The sequence below is a fragment of the Conger conger genome, chromosome 12, assembly GCF_963514075.1.
Source record: "Conger conger chromosome 12, fConCon1.1, whole genome shotgun sequence".
Taxonomy (NCBI): domain Eukaryota; kingdom Metazoa; phylum Chordata; class Actinopteri; order Anguilliformes; family Congridae; genus Conger; species Conger conger.
The window spans coordinates 26,713,099-26,729,708 of NC_083771.1; the positions used below are offsets into that span (position 1 = coordinate 26,713,099).

The 16,610-nt window shown below is 49.4% G+C and overlaps 1 protein-coding gene across 1 annotated transcript in view; it reads right to left on the reverse strand.

The window, feature by feature from the left end:
• Positions 1-16,610, reverse strand: part of LOC133142450 (spectrin alpha chain, non-erythrocytic 1-like) — a 54,849-nt gene that overhangs the window by 20,862 nt on the left and 17,377 nt on the right. The window contains exons 11-35 of the mRNA XM_061263672.1: positions 16,012-16,122; positions 15,829-15,906; positions 15,325-15,480; positions 14,615-14,819; positions 13,809-13,990; positions 13,131-13,374; positions 12,295-12,417; positions 11,697-11,914; positions 11,123-11,215; positions 10,513-10,647; positions 10,026-10,174; positions 9,388-9,444; positions 7,823-8,021; positions 7,090-7,191; positions 6,497-6,529; positions 6,270-6,305; positions 5,383-5,430; positions 4,658-4,749; positions 3,810-3,954; positions 3,124-3,305; positions 2,647-2,746; positions 1,812-2,009; positions 1,367-1,513; positions 787-890; positions 255-417 (exon numbers count right to left, since the gene is read on the reverse strand). Of these exons, the coding sequence (XP_061119656.1) occupies positions 255-417; positions 787-890; positions 1,367-1,513; positions 1,812-2,009; positions 2,647-2,746; positions 3,124-3,305; positions 3,810-3,954; positions 4,658-4,749; positions 5,383-5,430; positions 6,270-6,305; positions 6,497-6,529; positions 7,090-7,191; positions 7,823-8,021; positions 9,388-9,444; positions 10,026-10,174; positions 10,513-10,647; positions 11,123-11,215; positions 11,697-11,914; positions 12,295-12,417; positions 13,131-13,374; positions 13,809-13,990; positions 14,615-14,819; positions 15,325-15,480; positions 15,829-15,906; positions 16,012-16,122 (3,300 nt within the window). The remainder of the gene's footprint in view (positions 1-254; positions 418-786; positions 891-1,366; positions 1,514-1,811; positions 2,010-2,646; positions 2,747-3,123; positions 3,306-3,809; positions 3,955-4,657; positions 4,750-5,382; positions 5,431-6,269; positions 6,306-6,496; positions 6,530-7,089; positions 7,192-7,822; positions 8,022-9,387; positions 9,445-10,025; positions 10,175-10,512; positions 10,648-11,122; positions 11,216-11,696; positions 11,915-12,294; positions 12,418-13,130; positions 13,375-13,808; positions 13,991-14,614; positions 14,820-15,324; positions 15,481-15,828; positions 15,907-16,011; positions 16,123-16,610) is intronic.

Here is a 16,610-nt window from a genome sequence, read left to right on the forward strand (position 1 = left end):
ACACAGTTACATTAATGACATTAATGGCATTTGGCAGACGCTCTTATCCAGAGCGACATACAACAGAGTGCAAAGTGCAGACCGAAAACCAGGGATAAATGCGCTGAAAGACCCTAAAGACCCCCAGTTGAGGTCAATTCAATTAAATTTAAATACAATTCATTAATTACATTTCAATTACTTTGCAATGAATTGACTGAATGAGTCACAATAGCACTGAGCCACCAGCCTGCTGGCTGAGGGCGGCCCGGTACCTGGATGTTGGTGGGGTCCTTGTAGGACTCGTCGCTGGCGGTCTGCAGCTTCTCGCTGATCCAGGCCTCGATCTCGTCCACGTCACGGCTGAACTGCTGCAGCGTCTGCGACTCGCCCAGCTTAGAGCGCTTCTCGATCATCTGGGCCTTCAGCCGCCTCCACCTGCCCCGCCCCACCAAATAAACTCTCATTAGGGCACGGGGTGAGCTATTCCAGCCATGAAGGGTCAGAGTGTAGCGTGGTTTGTTTTTGGTTCCAGCAATTACCCTTACCCTAAATGAGCTAAGTGTATGGAGCTAATTGGCCCATTACACCAACATTGGTTCACTTGTAAAATAAGTCACAGTAAAATATTTTATATTGGGACACAAGAACAGCCTTCAGCTGTCATTCATGCACTGAGCAAGGACTGCAGCTGAAATGTCCGCTCACCTGCCTCACGGGGGGACTGCAGCTAAAATGTCCACTCGCCTGCCTCACGGGGGAACTGCAGCTAAAATGTCCACTCGCCTGCCTCACGAGGGGACTCACCTGTCCAGGACTTGGTTGCGGCGGTTAGAGATGTCGGGTTTGGCGTAGTGGTTGGCACCGATCAGCTGATCTGCAAATGACTGCAGCGCTGCGATCTTCTCCTCCTGGAGCACCGCAGGGCAGAGAGGAGAGAGAGAGAGTAACCAGTCAAAAGCACACAGGGTCAGTGAGAGGAGTCAGACGCAGGAGGGGTCAGTGAGAGGAGTCAGACACAGGAGGGGTCAGTGAGAGGAGTCAGACATAGGAGGGGTCAGTGGGAGGAGTCAGACATAGGAGGGGTCAGTGAGAGGAGTCAGACACAGAAGGGGTCAGTGAGAGGAGTCAGACATAAGAGGGGTCAGTGAGAGGAGTCAGACACAGGAGGGGTCAGTGAGAGGAGTCAGACACAGAAGGGGTCAGTGAGAGGAGTCAGACATAAGAGGGGTCAGTGAGAGGAGTCAGACACAGAAGGGGTCAGTGAGAGGAGTCAGACATAGGAGGGGTCAGTGGGAGGAGTCAGACATAAGAGGGGTCAGTGGGAGGAGTCAGATATAGGAGGGGTCAGTGGGATGAGTCAGTGGGAGGGGACAGGGGTACTCACCTGCACGTTGATGGCTTTGTCAAAGTCCTCGTGCTTCTTGATGAGCGCCTCCACGCTGTCCAGGGAGTCACCCTTATCATCGCTGGCCAGGAAGGCCTCACGCGCGGCCATCCAGATCTCTGCCTGCTCGCAGTCCCTGTTAAACAGCTGCAGAGGGACAGATTCAACAGCTCAAACTCTCCTTTCTGTTCCTGTGTGTTTACTTCTGTTGTGTGCTTGTGCAATTGTGTGTATGTTCATGTGTGAGCGTGTGTGTGTGCTTGTATGTGTGTGTCTGTGCATGTGTACGTGTGCGTGTGTGTGTGTGCATGTGCATGTGTATGTGTGCGTGTGTGTGTGTGTGTGTGTGTGCGTGTGTGCATGTGTGTGTGTATGTGTGTGGATGCATGTGTGCGTGTCTCTGTATTGTATGTGTATATGTGCATTGTCACGGTTCCAGGCTGACCTGTAGCTGCAGGCACTGCTCCAGCATGACCCGGCGCTGGGCCCAGGCCTTCTCCAGCCCCGCCCGCTCGCTGTCCAGCGCCTGCAGCTGCTGCTGGATCTCCGGGCTGGCGTAGTGGCCCCGCCCCAGCAACTGCTGCCCGTACTGCTCGAAGGCCTGGAATGTTCCGGCACGCGCATCGATCTCTGTGCGGTGCTCCTGGGAAAACAGGAACAGGAAGTGGTCAGGGTGAGAAGAACAGGAAGTGGTCAGGGCGAGCGGAACATTAAACAGCCAGGGTGAGCTGAACAGGAAGTACTCAGGGTGAGCTGAACAGGAAGTACTCAGGGTGAGCTGAACAGGAAGTGGTCAGGGTGAGCTGAACAGGAAGTGGTCAGGGTGAGCTGAACAGGAAGTGGTCAGGGTGGGCTGAACAGGAAGTGGTCAGGGTGAGTGGAACAGGAAGTGGTCAGTATATGTTTCGGCCTGTAACGCAGTGGTTAAAGTACATGACTGGGACCCGCAAAGTCGGTGGTGGATTGTCTCCTGCTTAGTCCAACTTACTCCAACTGGAAGTCGCTTTGGACAAGAGCGTCAGCTAAATGACATGTAATGTAATGTAAAATTATAGAAGAGCTCTGCACTGTGGGTGGGGCTGTTCTCGGGGCTGGCGCTGTTATTTGGGGGGGGGGGCCTGAGGGGTGGGGCCTGAGGGGGCGGCGCCTGAGGGGGCTGGGGCTGAGGGGGCGGGGCCTTAGGGGGCGGAGCTGAGGGGGCAGTACCTGAGGGGGCGGGGGCTGAGGGGGCAGTACCTGAGGGGTGTGGCCTGAGGGGGCGGGGCCTGAGGGGGCAGTACCTGGTGTCTCTCCAGTAGAGCCTCTGCTCCTGTCACATCCTTCGCCAGCTCCTCTGAGGAGACCAGGCCTCTAATCCCATTAATCCAGGACATCAGATCCCTGTGGAGGAGAGCGCACACACACACACACACACACACTTGTGACTCTCAGAGATTCACCTGCCATGACACCACACACCACCCTCCCCAACACTCACTCTCTCCTCTGTCCCAATTCCCTCTTAATCTCGAATCCCTCTGCATCTCTCTTTCACTCTCTCGCAATTCAGTTCAATGGTTCCTTACTGGTAGAAACGTGAAAGTAGCATTCCCAAGGTATACAGAGAACATGTACAGTATGATGCAACATCAGACTATCGCTCCCTTTCCCTCCATACCTCCCACTCTCCTTCTCCCTCCTTCAATCACACCCTCTCTCTCCCTCCCTGTCTCACTCCCTCTCCCTCTCCCTCTCTCTCTCTCTCTCCCTCTCTGTACCTGAAGTCGCTGAGGAAGCGCTGCAGGTCGTGAGAGTTCCCCAGCCTCTCCTTGCGCTGGTCTGCTCGCCCCACCAGGCTGGTCCAGGCTGTGTTGAGCTCGCTGCGCTTCTCCGTGATGTCATCAGCGGCCTCGGGGTGGGACTGCATGAGACGCTCCGCCGTCTCGCCCAGCGACTTCACCTGAGGGGGGGGGGGGGGCAGGTAAGAACAGGCCACACCCACCCAAACACCTCTGCTTCTTTCTTTTTTTTGTTGCATTTTTTCCCTTTTTCTCACAATTTGGTAGCCAATTGTACCCCGTCTGATTCAATTAGAGCCAGTATTAGATACACCGCCCACACCCCGTCCCTCGGCGGGCCGAAGGAGAGCGACAAGCCTTCTTTAAGCCGTCTCATCTCATGCTTGTCTTCCGTGATTCCAAGGCGCCCAAGGTGCTTTTTTGTTGTGCGGTGATCTACTAACCCGGCCAAGTCCCTCCCTCTGGATCAGCGAACCAATTATGCTGCTCCACGTGAGCCGGCCAAACTTGCCTTTTGGCAGGACCGGGAATCAAACCCCGGTCTCCGGTGTGCAACTGCAGTGAACTGCAACCGCAAGTCCGCTGCGTCTTAGCCTGTTGCGCCAGCGCGGCCCCCCTCCGCTTCTTTCTTAACCGACCCGTCTCCGGTGTCTCCAGGCGCTCACCTTGTCTCCCAGGGCTGCCAGGTCTCTCTCGAAGCCCTCGTGTTTACGCTGCAGTGCCTGCACGCTCGCCAGGTCGTGACCGAAGTTGTCCGTGTTCAGGGCCTGGTTCTTCTCCTCGATCCACTCTTTGGTTTCATCCGCGTCCCTACGGAAGGATAAGGAGCACAGAACAGTGTGTGCGTGTGCGTGTGTTCATACACGTATACTGTGCTGCACACGTGTGGTGGCACAGCCGTGTTCAAGTACACAGGCATGTGTACAGATGGAATGTGTTTCAGTGGAATCTTGTGTGTGCATTTCTGTATAGATATATATGCATACCTGCGCTCAGGTGGGTGCACCTGTATACAGATGTGTATAGTTCAAATGCACCAACCTGTGTGATCAGGTATGTGTGCATGTATATGTGCATTTATAGTACAGTACAGTATAGTACTGTATTTACCTATGTAATCAGGAATACGTGCCTACCTGTGTAAAGGCATACCAGTGTGTGTACAGGTATGCATATTTTACAGACATACAGTACAGGTGTGTGTACAGGTGTGTGTACAGACATAAGGGTGTGTGTACAGACATACAGGTGTGTGTACAGTTGTGGGTACAGACATACAGGTGTGTGTACAGGTGTATATACAGACATACAGGTGTGTATATAGGTGTGTGTACAGATATACAGGTGTGTTATAGGTGTGTGTACAAAGATACAGGTGTGTCTACAGACATACAGGTATGTGTACAGGTGTGTGTACAGACATAAAGGTGTGTGTTCAGGTGTGTGTACAGACATACAGGTGTGTGTACAGGTGTGTGTACAGACATACAGGTGTGTGTACAGGTGTGTGTACCTGTGGAATCTCTGCACCTCATGCGCGCTCCCCAGCAGGTTGCTCCTCTCCTCGGCCAGCTGCTGCAGAGACCTCCAGCGCTCATTCAGCTCCTGCCAGACATCACAGCAACATTCCCACCAATCAGAGGACAGAGCTCAGCCTTTAGCCAATGAACATGAATGACCCCTAATTTTCTGAATTCAAACTATCATTTGTACTGGAGTAACGCAGTTGAGTAATAGCATTAAACTGTTCCTTGTGAAATAAAAGATAATGTTCAAGGGATGTGTAGGAAACCTTGCAGGTTTACGTTTACCTTAACTTTTTGAGAAATAATGAGGGAATCAAAAACTGTTAGCTGGGTGTAAGGCCTTGACTGGCAGCACAAGGTGGATCCACCAATCACAGAGTTCACAAAAAGCCTCATTGGACGAGAGGCTGTATGTGTGGGTGCGATGCCATGGGGGCAGGGCGGGGCAGAATGCTCTGAGACAGGGTTTACACAGGTACTCAGGTAGACAGTTAAACACAGTCCCTGAATATTCAGGTACACAGGTAAGAAACACGGTCCCTGTATACTCAGGTACACAGGTACGCAAGTAAGAAACATGGACCTGGTATATACAGGTACACAGATATGCAGGTAAGAAATTTAGACCGGGTACACTGAGGTACACAGGTAAGAAACACTTGCCCGATACACAGGTACACAGGTAAGAACCTGGTATACTGCAATCTCTTACCTTGATGCTATTAAAGGTGGCCGTTGTTTGTACAGCCAAACGAAGCGACTAGATGGTGGTGAAAGGGGGAAGAAGAGAGAGGACAGTGAAAGAGACAGGCCGCTGAAAAGAGTGTCAGGTACAGGCAAAGGGCAGGCCCCATTACAGTCATGCAAGATGAAGCCATTACTATGAGCACATTGAGTGTTATTTTTCTAGATAATGCAGTGGTAGCTACGCATTTTGGAGAAGAAAGAGTGCTTAAAGACAAGCAACAATGTCATCTGACCAGGTAATATTGAGCAGCATGCAAACCGCATTTGTAAAGGCACCTTTTTGGATTTTAGGCACTTGTTCTTAGTGCTCTTTAATCATTAGGAGGAAAGACAGTGCGGGTGAATGTTTAGGATTATTGCTTTGCTATTGGATGAAGCACCAAGTGTCCAATTACTTTTGGTCCCCAGTAATGGGGTGACAATGTATAAAAAGGGATGAAATTTCCTACACAGATCACCTGCATGGATGTAAATACCCTCAAATTGAAGGTGGCTGTCTGCACTTTGAACTCATATTCATTGTTTGATTTCAAATCCAATGTGCTCGAGTACAGAGCCAAAAGTACAGAAATTGTACTACTGTCCAAATACTTACGGACTGCACTGTACATTTTAGTTCAAGAGCAATAGTAAAGAAAACTTCCAGGCAATTAACAGCTAAACAAGTTAATTAATTGCAGTAGCGTGTGGTAAAGTTTGTGCATGGCATCCGGGACCCTCCCGTTGCTGCTCATATTTTATAGCGTGGTCAGAGGCTGGTCAGATTGCTACAGCGTGGTCCATCAGTGATCTAAACGCAGAGGGAAACACAGCGGGGTCTGTATATCTCCAGGCGTCAGGTGAGGTCGTTACCTTCCACGGCGAGGAGTTTTTGGAGTCCGCTTCATCCTGCGGACAGAACCCAGAGGAGGATGGGTTAGGGTCAGAGACCGGGGGGTGGGGGACAAGGGAAGACAAGGCTGATCCTGGATCAGTGGCATGCAGTTTTAATCAGGCAGGAGAAAGGAAATGGCTGATCCAGGAACAGTGGTATTGTGGTTTAATCAGGCAGAAGAAAGGGAAAAGGGTCTCACTTTCACTGATCCGGGAGCTGAGCCCACTGTATCCTGGTGCTAAGAGGGGCGGGAGGAGCATCAGCACCGCACTCATAAATTAGCAGGAACATATTTTTACAAACTTTTCCATGCATCCCCCACTGTGATTCTGAGTGTGGTTGAGTTGAGGCCGTCAGGATCTCTGACGGCGCTACTGTTAAGATAACTATATCAGATAAAATGAAACTCAGACACGTTTTAAATATCTTCTCAATACTTGTTGTGTGTAAAATGCTTCCTACATTACATTGCATTATGGGAATTTAGCAGGTGCACTTATCCAGAGGGACTTACATAGCTTTTGCCTCTGTTTATATTGTATCCATTTTTACAGTTCGATACATACCCTAGCAATGCCAGGTTATTAAATTTCCTCAAGGGTAGCGGCAGTGTGCTACCTGGGAGTCAAACATTACATTATATTACAAAGCATTTAGCAGATGCTCTTATCCAGAGTGACGTACAACGAAGAGCAGATCGAACACAGGAACAAGTGTGAAGAGGACCCTAGAGGACAGTATGGTTCCAAGTCCTAGCGTGACCACAGAGATACCCAGCGCAGCCCCCCTGCCCTTTACCTGTGCCTGCACGGGGGCCTCCTCTGCCATCAACCCCACAGAGTCCAGCTCCGACGCCACCTTATTGATGTCCTTCAAACGCGACTCGTTGGCCTTCAGGTCCTGAGCGTGATAAAAAAACACATGAGGCATGAGGCATAGGAATACAGCCAATCACAACCAAGCGTACTCATGAAACAGGCAATCATAGCCAGGCACATAACACCTTCCTCTCATGATGCACATATACATGGCATGGCAATTAACAGCAGAGAATGCTTCTTGTAATTACACACAGAAAAGTTCAGAGGGTTCATTCCAATTGCTTATTTTATCCTCCCTTTTCTCCTCGTTCCTCCATGGACCTGGAAGTTGATCGAGATTCACCGTCTTTAAGGAAGTTCTAACCCATGAAATGCTCCTTGAAAGAACTGGGAGCGAGGAGATAGGAGCCTCTTGAAGGATTCTTGAGCAAGTAAACTCAAGCGCATCCTTTGTGGAAGTATTACTTCGGAACGCATAACAGATAATGATCAATCTGCGGAGCCACCTCTCCCCCATCTGCCACATCAATAATTAACATGGTTTCAGACTGACGCTTGAAAGAGCAAAGGATGTTCCATTTTTCAAATACACGTTTCCATGACTACCTCAATGGGTGGAGCTAGGAGCCAGGAAAGGAAGAAAGGAAAGGAAGCAAGGAGGCAAAGTAAGTTATTGCAGAAAGGCCAAAGATCCTGTAGCCTTCTCATACCTTCTGGAAGTCGTCAAACTTCTTCTGCAGCACCTCCACCTGCTCCAGGTCAGACCCCATCTCCTCGTTGGTCAGGGCGCCCTCCTTCTCATTAATCCACTGCTGCAGCTCGTTAGACTCGCGGAACAGCATGAACTTCTTACAGCTGTTTTCCAGAACATTCTTCCGCTTCTCTCCAACCTCCAGCAAGTTGCCATACCTGTGGGGAGTGAGAAGGGGGGTTCCGACATGGGAGAGTCACATATAGTACACTGTCAACAACTCATTTGAACCAATCACAGAGTTTTTGGTAATGGAGGGCCATCTTTTGATTACTTCATGCTTGTCAATTAACGGCCATTATGACATTAAGACATTGATGGAGACTCAATCTTCAAATATTGTTGAGAGGGGTGGGGGTGGAGGTCAGTGCATAAAGGGCAGGTATCCTCTTGGCAAAGGGAGGGGCACATTCCCCAAAAGGTCATGCAAAGGTCACATATACACACATGCAGTGGATGGACAGTGATGCTGCTCTGTGCCTTATATCCATTACATTACATTACATTAATGGCATTCGACAGACGCTCTTATCCAGTGCGACATAGTTGATTAGACTAAGCAGGAGATAATCCTCCCCTGGAGCAATACAGGGTTAAGGGCCTTGCTCAAGGGCCCAACAGCTGTGCGGATCTTATTGTGGCTACACCGGACACTGGGAATAGAACCACCAACCTTGTGTGTCCCAGTCATGTACCTTAACCACTACGCTACAGGCCATCGCATATCCTCCCTGCTTCGTAACTACAGGAGGTTCCAGTTGGTGACAGGAGTGTCTGGTGCTGTACTAAAGAACACAACACCCATTGCGACAGTATTATCATTATCATTATTTTCTGCAGCTTGTATTGTACTTGGTCACATGCCCTTCGTGTTTACGGATCATATGGAATGTTCTGGGGGGTGTCTGGTGGGTCTACAGAATCTTGTATTCATCCCAGTCCACAATCCAGCATTGGGCTCTAATGGCACATCAGAAGTGTGAAACTACCGCAGGACAAGGGGGCGATATTGGCTCAGGCGGTAAGAGCAGTCGTCAGGCAGCGGTTTGATCCCGTCCTGGGTGTGTCTAAGTGTCCGTGAGCAAGACCCCTAACCCCCAAATGCGCCTCACGAGCTTGTTGGTGCCTTGCATGGCAGCCAATTGCCGTTGGTGTGTGAATGGGTCAATGAGAGGCACCATGCTTTGGATAAAGGCGCTACATAAATGCCAACCATTTACCATTTAACCGTTTATAAGGCTGGTGCAGAGACGGTTTCATCATTTCTTACAGTGAGAGGATGCGGAGTGAGGGGGCGGTGCTACCACAGCGGGGTATGACATTACACAAGCACGGTCACAACCTACAGCCACGGTTCTAACCTAAAACCACAACCCACCCACAAATCACAGGCACAGGGAGAAGCAATGGCAGTGCGACCGGGGGGCAGGGGGCAGGGTTTTGTCGAGCTATCATTATGGGTTAACCTATAGGGTGGCTGCAAAGCGGAATGGAGAGAGATGATTGGCTGTGTCCTATACTCACAGTTCCTCCACCTGCGACATGCGTGCAGACACACTGCACTCCACCTTCACCTGAGACCTGCGCAGATGCAGACGCACCCACACAGCAACGACAGCGGACACACACACACGGGGTTAGAGAGAGGGAGGGAGAGAGAGAGCAAGAGAGAGAGCGAGAGAGCACACGGGGTGGGTTAGGGAGGGGAGAGAAAGCATTAAACCAAGAAAGGGTGGGATAGAGAGAGATGGAGCGAAGGGAGAGAGAGAATAAGGTTTCAGTTTGAGACAGAAAGATGGGGAGAACAAAGGAGGGAAGAAGGGAGGAAGGAAAGAATATGTTAGTTGATCAGAGGAAAAGAACAACCACACTGGGTTTGAGAGAAACTGAGTTAGAGCACCTGATCAACAGCTGATGTAGCAGCCCTGTCAAGGAAGGAGAGAGCCCTGATTGGCCAGTAAGCAGCCCTGTCAACTAAGGAAAGAGCCCTGACTGGCCAGGAAGCAGCCTTGTCGGCTGAGGAGAGGGCCTTTGATTGGCCAGTGAGCAGCATTGTTGGCTGAGCAGAGAGCTCTGATTGGCTAGTAGGCAGCTTTTGTCAGCTGAGCTGAGAGCCTTGATTGTCCAAAAAGAATGTCTATCAGAGGAGCGGGGTCTCTTACTGGCTCTCGACCTGCTCCTGTCGAGTGGCAATGCTGCCCTGCTCGTCCAGGAGGTTATCCCGCGATGAGGACTGGGCGGGGTCCAGCTTCCTGACGTAGGCGGCCGGGACAAAGCCCTGCCGATCGTTCACCTCCACCTTCCACCAGTCCTGTGGAGGAGAGAGCAAAACACGCCTCAGTCAAAACAAACACGGCTCTGTCATTAGTGTGTGTGTGTGTGTGTGTGTGTGTGTATATGTGTGTGTGTGTGTGTGTGTGTGTGTGTGAGTGTGAGTGTGTGGTGTGTGTGCGTGTGTGTGTGTGTGTGTGTATTTGTGTGTGTATGTGAGTGTGAGTGTGTGGTGTGTGTGTGTGTGTGTATATGCGTGTGTGTGTATGTGAGTGTGAGTGTGAGTGTGTGTGCGTTTGTGTGTGTGTGTGTGTGTATTTGTGTGTGCGTGCGTGCGTGCGTGTGTGTGTATATGTGTGTGTGAGAGAGAGAAGGTACCTTGTTGGTGCTGTTGAGTAGGGTGAGGACGTCTCCCTTCTTCATGGTGACCTCACGGGGACTCTTCTCCTGATAGTCGTACAGAGCCAGAACCAGCTCCTTCCCTGTCTCATCGTCTGTAGGGGCCACTTGTTGCTGAAGGGAAAATCAACATTTACACAGTTATAACACATCAAAAACACATTCATAATCAACTAACACATTTATAACAAATTTACTTATATTTACAACCACATTTATAACCCATTTACACACAGTCATGCAGGTAGCCAATAACTGCTATTTCACAAATTTTCTCAGGCTACAGAATATGCATATGAAAATGACACAGTATAACACTGAATTTTTCATTATCATCAATGAGTGCAATGCTTAACTGTTATGAAAAAGGAAGAACTGCAGTGCCCCTTCTGTGAACCCAACTACTCCAAACATCTTGTATTCAAACTAGCTGAAATAACTATCCATTTGTTCCTTTATTTACAGATACCCCGGCATTACCTGAGCCAGTATGAGTTTGGTGGAGCTCTGCACCCCTACAGGCCTACATGCCTCCTGGGCCCCCGGTGCTGCTGTGACCCAGTGTTGGTGTCACTCGGCTGGGACTCACCCTGCAGGACTGGGCCTCTTCTTTCAGGGCCTGGATGCTGCTGCCGTACGCAATCAGGTCGGACATCAGGGCCTCGTGCTTCTTCAGCAGGGCCTGCGAAGCGAGGAAGAGGAGGGTGGAAGAGGAGGATCACTTTGAGATCACGAGATGAAAAGCAGTATTTAACGGAAATCCATCATCATTATCATCATCATCATCATCATCAATATCACAGCATCCAGGATATCAACAAAAGGTCAAATACACAGATTTCACAGTCACAGTCATTTTTGGTAGGTGTAGGTAGGTGCCTGAAACAGCATTTCAGGTAATTGTTTCATCATGATGAAGTCATTACATGTTACAAGTCATTACATGATGATGTCATTGCATGTTACACATCATTTCATGATGATGATGATGACTCTGCCCCCCCACCACCTTTGCATCATCATCATCATCATCATCATCATCATTGTCGTCATCATCGTCATCATCATCATCGTCATCATCATCATCTTCATCATCATTGTCATAATCATCATCATCATTGTCATCATCATCATCCCCCCCCCTCCTGCCGCCGGCCCCTCACCTCAGCAGAGTCCTCGTCCTTGCCGTAGTCGGCACTCCCCACGATGGGCTCCTTCTCCCTCATCCAGGACTCGGCCTCATTGGCGTCAGCAAAGTACTGCTGGGCCTGCAGAGAGTCCTCCAGGTCCTGCCTGCGCTGCCCCGCCCGGCGCTTCAGCGCCTCCCAGCGCCCGCCTACATCTCCCAGCTTCCCCTTCACCTCCTCTGCCGCAAAGTGCCCTGGGATACGCACACAGGCACGCATGTGTGTGAGCACACAAACGCACACAGATACACGCACACAAGCACATGCACGTATGTGCACAGATATGTGTGTCCACACACAGGCACACACACACATGCATACAAAAGTAACAGTGAGTAAGAATAAAGCATATGATACCATTTTAGCGTCACTTGAAATAAGACGCCTAATAGTGGATGCGTATATCTGATGTCATGCTAATTCAGACAGTCAGATTCACTCTGATATTCTACTGTTCTTGTTTAACCTTACAATAAAACATTGCCTCCTTGCCCAGGTTATGAGTCACCAGCAGTACATTGCCCGCAGTCGTGTTGTGCATAGCAACAGGAAGCACCGGAAAGTTCCTCAGTACCTTCATCCACCATGGCCTGGCCCTTCTGTGTGACGGCCTTGATCCGCGACTCGTGGCCCGCGATCTCTGCCTGCAGGGCCTGGTGCTTCTTCAGCAGATTCTGCACACCAATGAGATCCTTCCCTGGGAGAGCGAGAGAGAGAGAGAGAGAGAGGACATGTAAGAGAGATTATTTAATCATTAGTAACTGTGGTCAAAGTGAAAACTATAGGACTACTTAACATAGCACTGGTACCCACCACTACCGAGAGGCACAAACACCCATCATAAACATCATAAACACACAAACACGTTCATACGAACTCACACATACACACACACACACACGTGTACACATACAAGCACACACACACACACACAGAAACACTGACACCTGCTGGTGGATGCTGAGATTGGCTCCTTCTCGCGGATCCAGGTCTCCTCATCCTCACACACACGTGTACACACACACACACACACACACACACAGGTACACACACAACAACACTGACCCCTGTTCGTGGATGCTGTTATTGGTTCCTTCTCTCTGATCCAGGTCTCCTCGTCCTCACACACATATGCACACACACAAACACACAGGTACGCACACACAGAAACACTGACCTCTGTTGGTGGATGCTGTTATTGGTTCCTTCTCTCTGATCCAGGTCTCCTCGTCCTCACACACATATGCACACACACAAACACACAGGTACGCACACACAGAAACACTGACCTCTGTTGGTGGATGCTGAGATGGCTCATTCTCGTGGATCCAGGTCTCCTCAACCTCACACACACACACACACACACACGTGTACACACACACACACACACACACACACAGAAACACTGACCCCTGTTGGTGGATGCTGTGATGGGCTCCTTTTCGCGGATCCAGGTCTCCTCGTCCTCAATGTCACGGAACAGCTGCTGCAGCCGCAGCGAATCAGAAAGCTTCTGCTTGCGGGCGGCCATTGGCTCCTTCAGCGCCTCGTAGCGCGACAGCAGAGCCTCCTGCTTCTTCCGGATGCTCTCCACGTCAAAGTGTCCCGCCTCCTGAAACTGCCGAGCCTGGATACTGATCCCATCAATACGGTCCTGAGAGAGAGAGAGTGTGTGTGTGTGAGAGAGAGAGTGTGTGTGTGTGAGAGAGAGAGTGTGTGTGTGTGAGAGAGAGAGAGAGTGTGTGTGCATGTGTTTGAGAGAGAAAGGAAGAGAGAGAGTGAGAGATGAGCAACACTCTCCAAAAAGGTGACCACATAAGAATGTACTTCACCCAAAAACAAGTGTGTGTGTGTGTCTGTCTGTCAGTCTGTTTAACTGCAACACACAAACTGAGAAATTCAGCAAGGACAACTACATGTAAACTGAACTCCTAAAACAAATGACAGACACAGATAAAAAGCAGTCTTTAACCTTGTGAAGTTAGCTACAGCAGTCCGAGGAGGCGCTGAAAAGGGACACTAATGAGAGACTTGCCTGGTTATAGGGGGATAAACAGCAGTCAGGACAGACAGACGGGGGGGGGTTACCTGGTGAGCGGCGATGTCAGCCTCCAGCAGGGCGTGCTTCTTCTGCAGGTTCTGCACGCTGGTCAGGTCCTTGCCGAAGTCGTCGGAGGCCAGGTGACCCTCCACCTCGTACAGCCACAGCTCGATGTCCTCCACGTTGCGGTTGAACTGCTGCTGCTGGTTGGCCTCCCGCAGCTTGATTCCTGGGGGGTTGTGAACGAGTATATGCCCCCTCAGTCTAATGTCTTCCCATTCCCCATGGGCTGTTTCATATTATAAAATCCAATTAAATCTTGATTCCACATTAAAAATGCTACTTTTTAGTCTGAGATCCAGTGGCACACTGGTACTCAGACCTGTGTCAAACCCATATGAGAAATGCTTTAACTCTCTAGTTGCCTACAAGTTTGAGAACACTCCCGGCAGATACCAAAGACTTTTCAATGAAGAATGTTACAAACATTACCAGCATATGAAAGAAAACTTTTGTTCTGAACGTTTCTGAATATAATAATAATATAATATATTTCTTCCAAAAATGATACTAGTAAAATACCAAGCCATTTTAAAACAAATCTACATTAATGGCATTTGGCAGACGCTCTTATCCAGAGCGATGTACAGTTGACTAGACTAGGCAGACTGTTGTGGCTACACTGGGGATTGAACCACTGACTTTGCGGGTCCCAGTCATGTACCTTAACCACTACGCCACAGGCCGCCCATTTGAAGTTAAAGGATTTGACAAAAGATCTGGTGGCGCCAAGACTGATAAGGGTCCTGGAAGTCTGGAAGTATAAAAGGACTGTTAATTCTGCAGGTTTCACCTTTCAGCTCGGTGGCTTCCAGAAGCTTCTTCCACTGCGAGGCGACCTCCTCCATGCGGGCGGACACCTCCGCGGAGGCGTAGTGCTTCCCGTCCTTCAGCTCCTGCCCGGACTTCTGCAGCGCGTCGATGCGGCTCTGATTGGCCGAGAGCTCGGCCTCGAAGGCCTGGTGCTTCTGCACCTTCCCCTGCAGGTTTGAGGGGTCCTGGAAGAGAGAAAGGTCAAAGGTCGCAATGAGGCGAAGGTGGTAGGTACAAGTGGAATTGGAAGTTCATTCTAGAGACAGATATCAACACAAGTAACCTCTAAACCAAGTCCAGGTCAGCTCCTGATTTCATTAGCAATCTGATAATCAATACAAGACATCACATAAATATACTGAACCCTCTTAAAAGGAATGTTTTATACAGTTTCATAACTTATAAGATAAGCACAAACTAGAACAGAACAACAAATTACCAGTGTGTCTTCAGGTTCCTCGATTTTGTCTGATAATATCAGTAAAAAAATCTGTACAATTTACTTTTAACCATCTGACTTTTGATCATCTGAATGTAGTCCGGTCACCATCAGATTCAGTTTCCTCAAATTTGAGGACTACATGAACATAAACGCTCTCTCACTTTCAGTCAAAGACAGCTTATTTTGCATGACAAGCACTAGGTATTGAATGGATAAGATACAGAACGCGTCTCCCCCCTCTCCCTCACCTTGTAGGCCTCGTCCGTGGCGGTCTTCATCTTCTCGTTGATCCAGCTCTTGAGCTCGTCCGAGTCGCGGAAGAACTGCTGCAGGTGGAAGGAGTCGTCCAGGGCGGAGCGTCGCGACTGAGCGCGCTCATGAAGGGCGTTGCGTCGGCTCAGCAGCTACGCACACGGGAGAGAGCACGCTCACATTTACACACTTACGTTAACATTTACACACATTTACAGATGTGTTTACACACTTACGCTCACATTTACACACATTTACAGATGTGTTTACACACTTACGTTAACATTTACACACATTTACAGATGCGTTTATACACCTAATAAGTATGAATGGTGTTCACACAGTTTGATATTTCACACTGTAGCGTGTCATCCGAGTAGCTTTAGCAGTTATGTTTTCGAACATAATTTCGATGCATACTATTTTGGCATCTAAATCTTAAAATAGTATGCAATTTGTTTGACATTTGGCCTTTGACCTTTAACCCTTGCCGTTCTTACCGCATCTCTTCGCATGGCCACGTCCTCCTTGGCGTAGTGGCTGTTCTGGATCAGCTTGGTGGCAAATTCATCCAGTGCCTACAGAGGGCGCACCACAAAGGAGGAAAGACCAGCAGTGTTAGAGCCTTCTGAAGGAGGACATGGACATCAACAACAATTATGAAAAAGGTAAGATGTCCTCACGGTGATCTTCTCCTCTTGAGCGCTGAGTGATTTCTCAAAGTCTTCATGCTTCTTTAGCAGAGCCTCCACACTGTCCAAGGAGTCGCCCAGATCCTCGTTCAACAGGAAGGCCTACAGGAAGGGGAGGAGTCACAGGGCCTCAAGTCACGCCCTTTACTGCACACTACTTCACAGCTAATTGACACATATTACATGTATGACATTCCAATGTGTGTTAGTTATAAACTGTGTTGTCTGTGTTGTTATGTTAGTATAAGGTGTGCTGATGTGCTGGTATAAGGTGTGCTTGGTGTAAGGTGTGCTGGAATAAGGTATGCTGGTATAAGCTGTGCTGGTGCGCTGGTATAAGGTGTGTTGATGCGCTGGTATAAGGTGTGTTGATGCGCTGGTATAAGGTATGCTGGTATAAGGTGTGTTGATGCGCTGGTATAAGGTGTGTTGACGCGCTGGTATAAGGTATGCTGGTATAAGGTGTGTTGATGCGCTGGTATAAGGTATGCTGGTATAAGGTGTGTTGATGCGCTGGTATAAGGTGTGTTGATGTGCTGGTATAAGGTGTGTTGATGCGCTGGTATAAGGTGTGTTGATGTGCTGGTGTA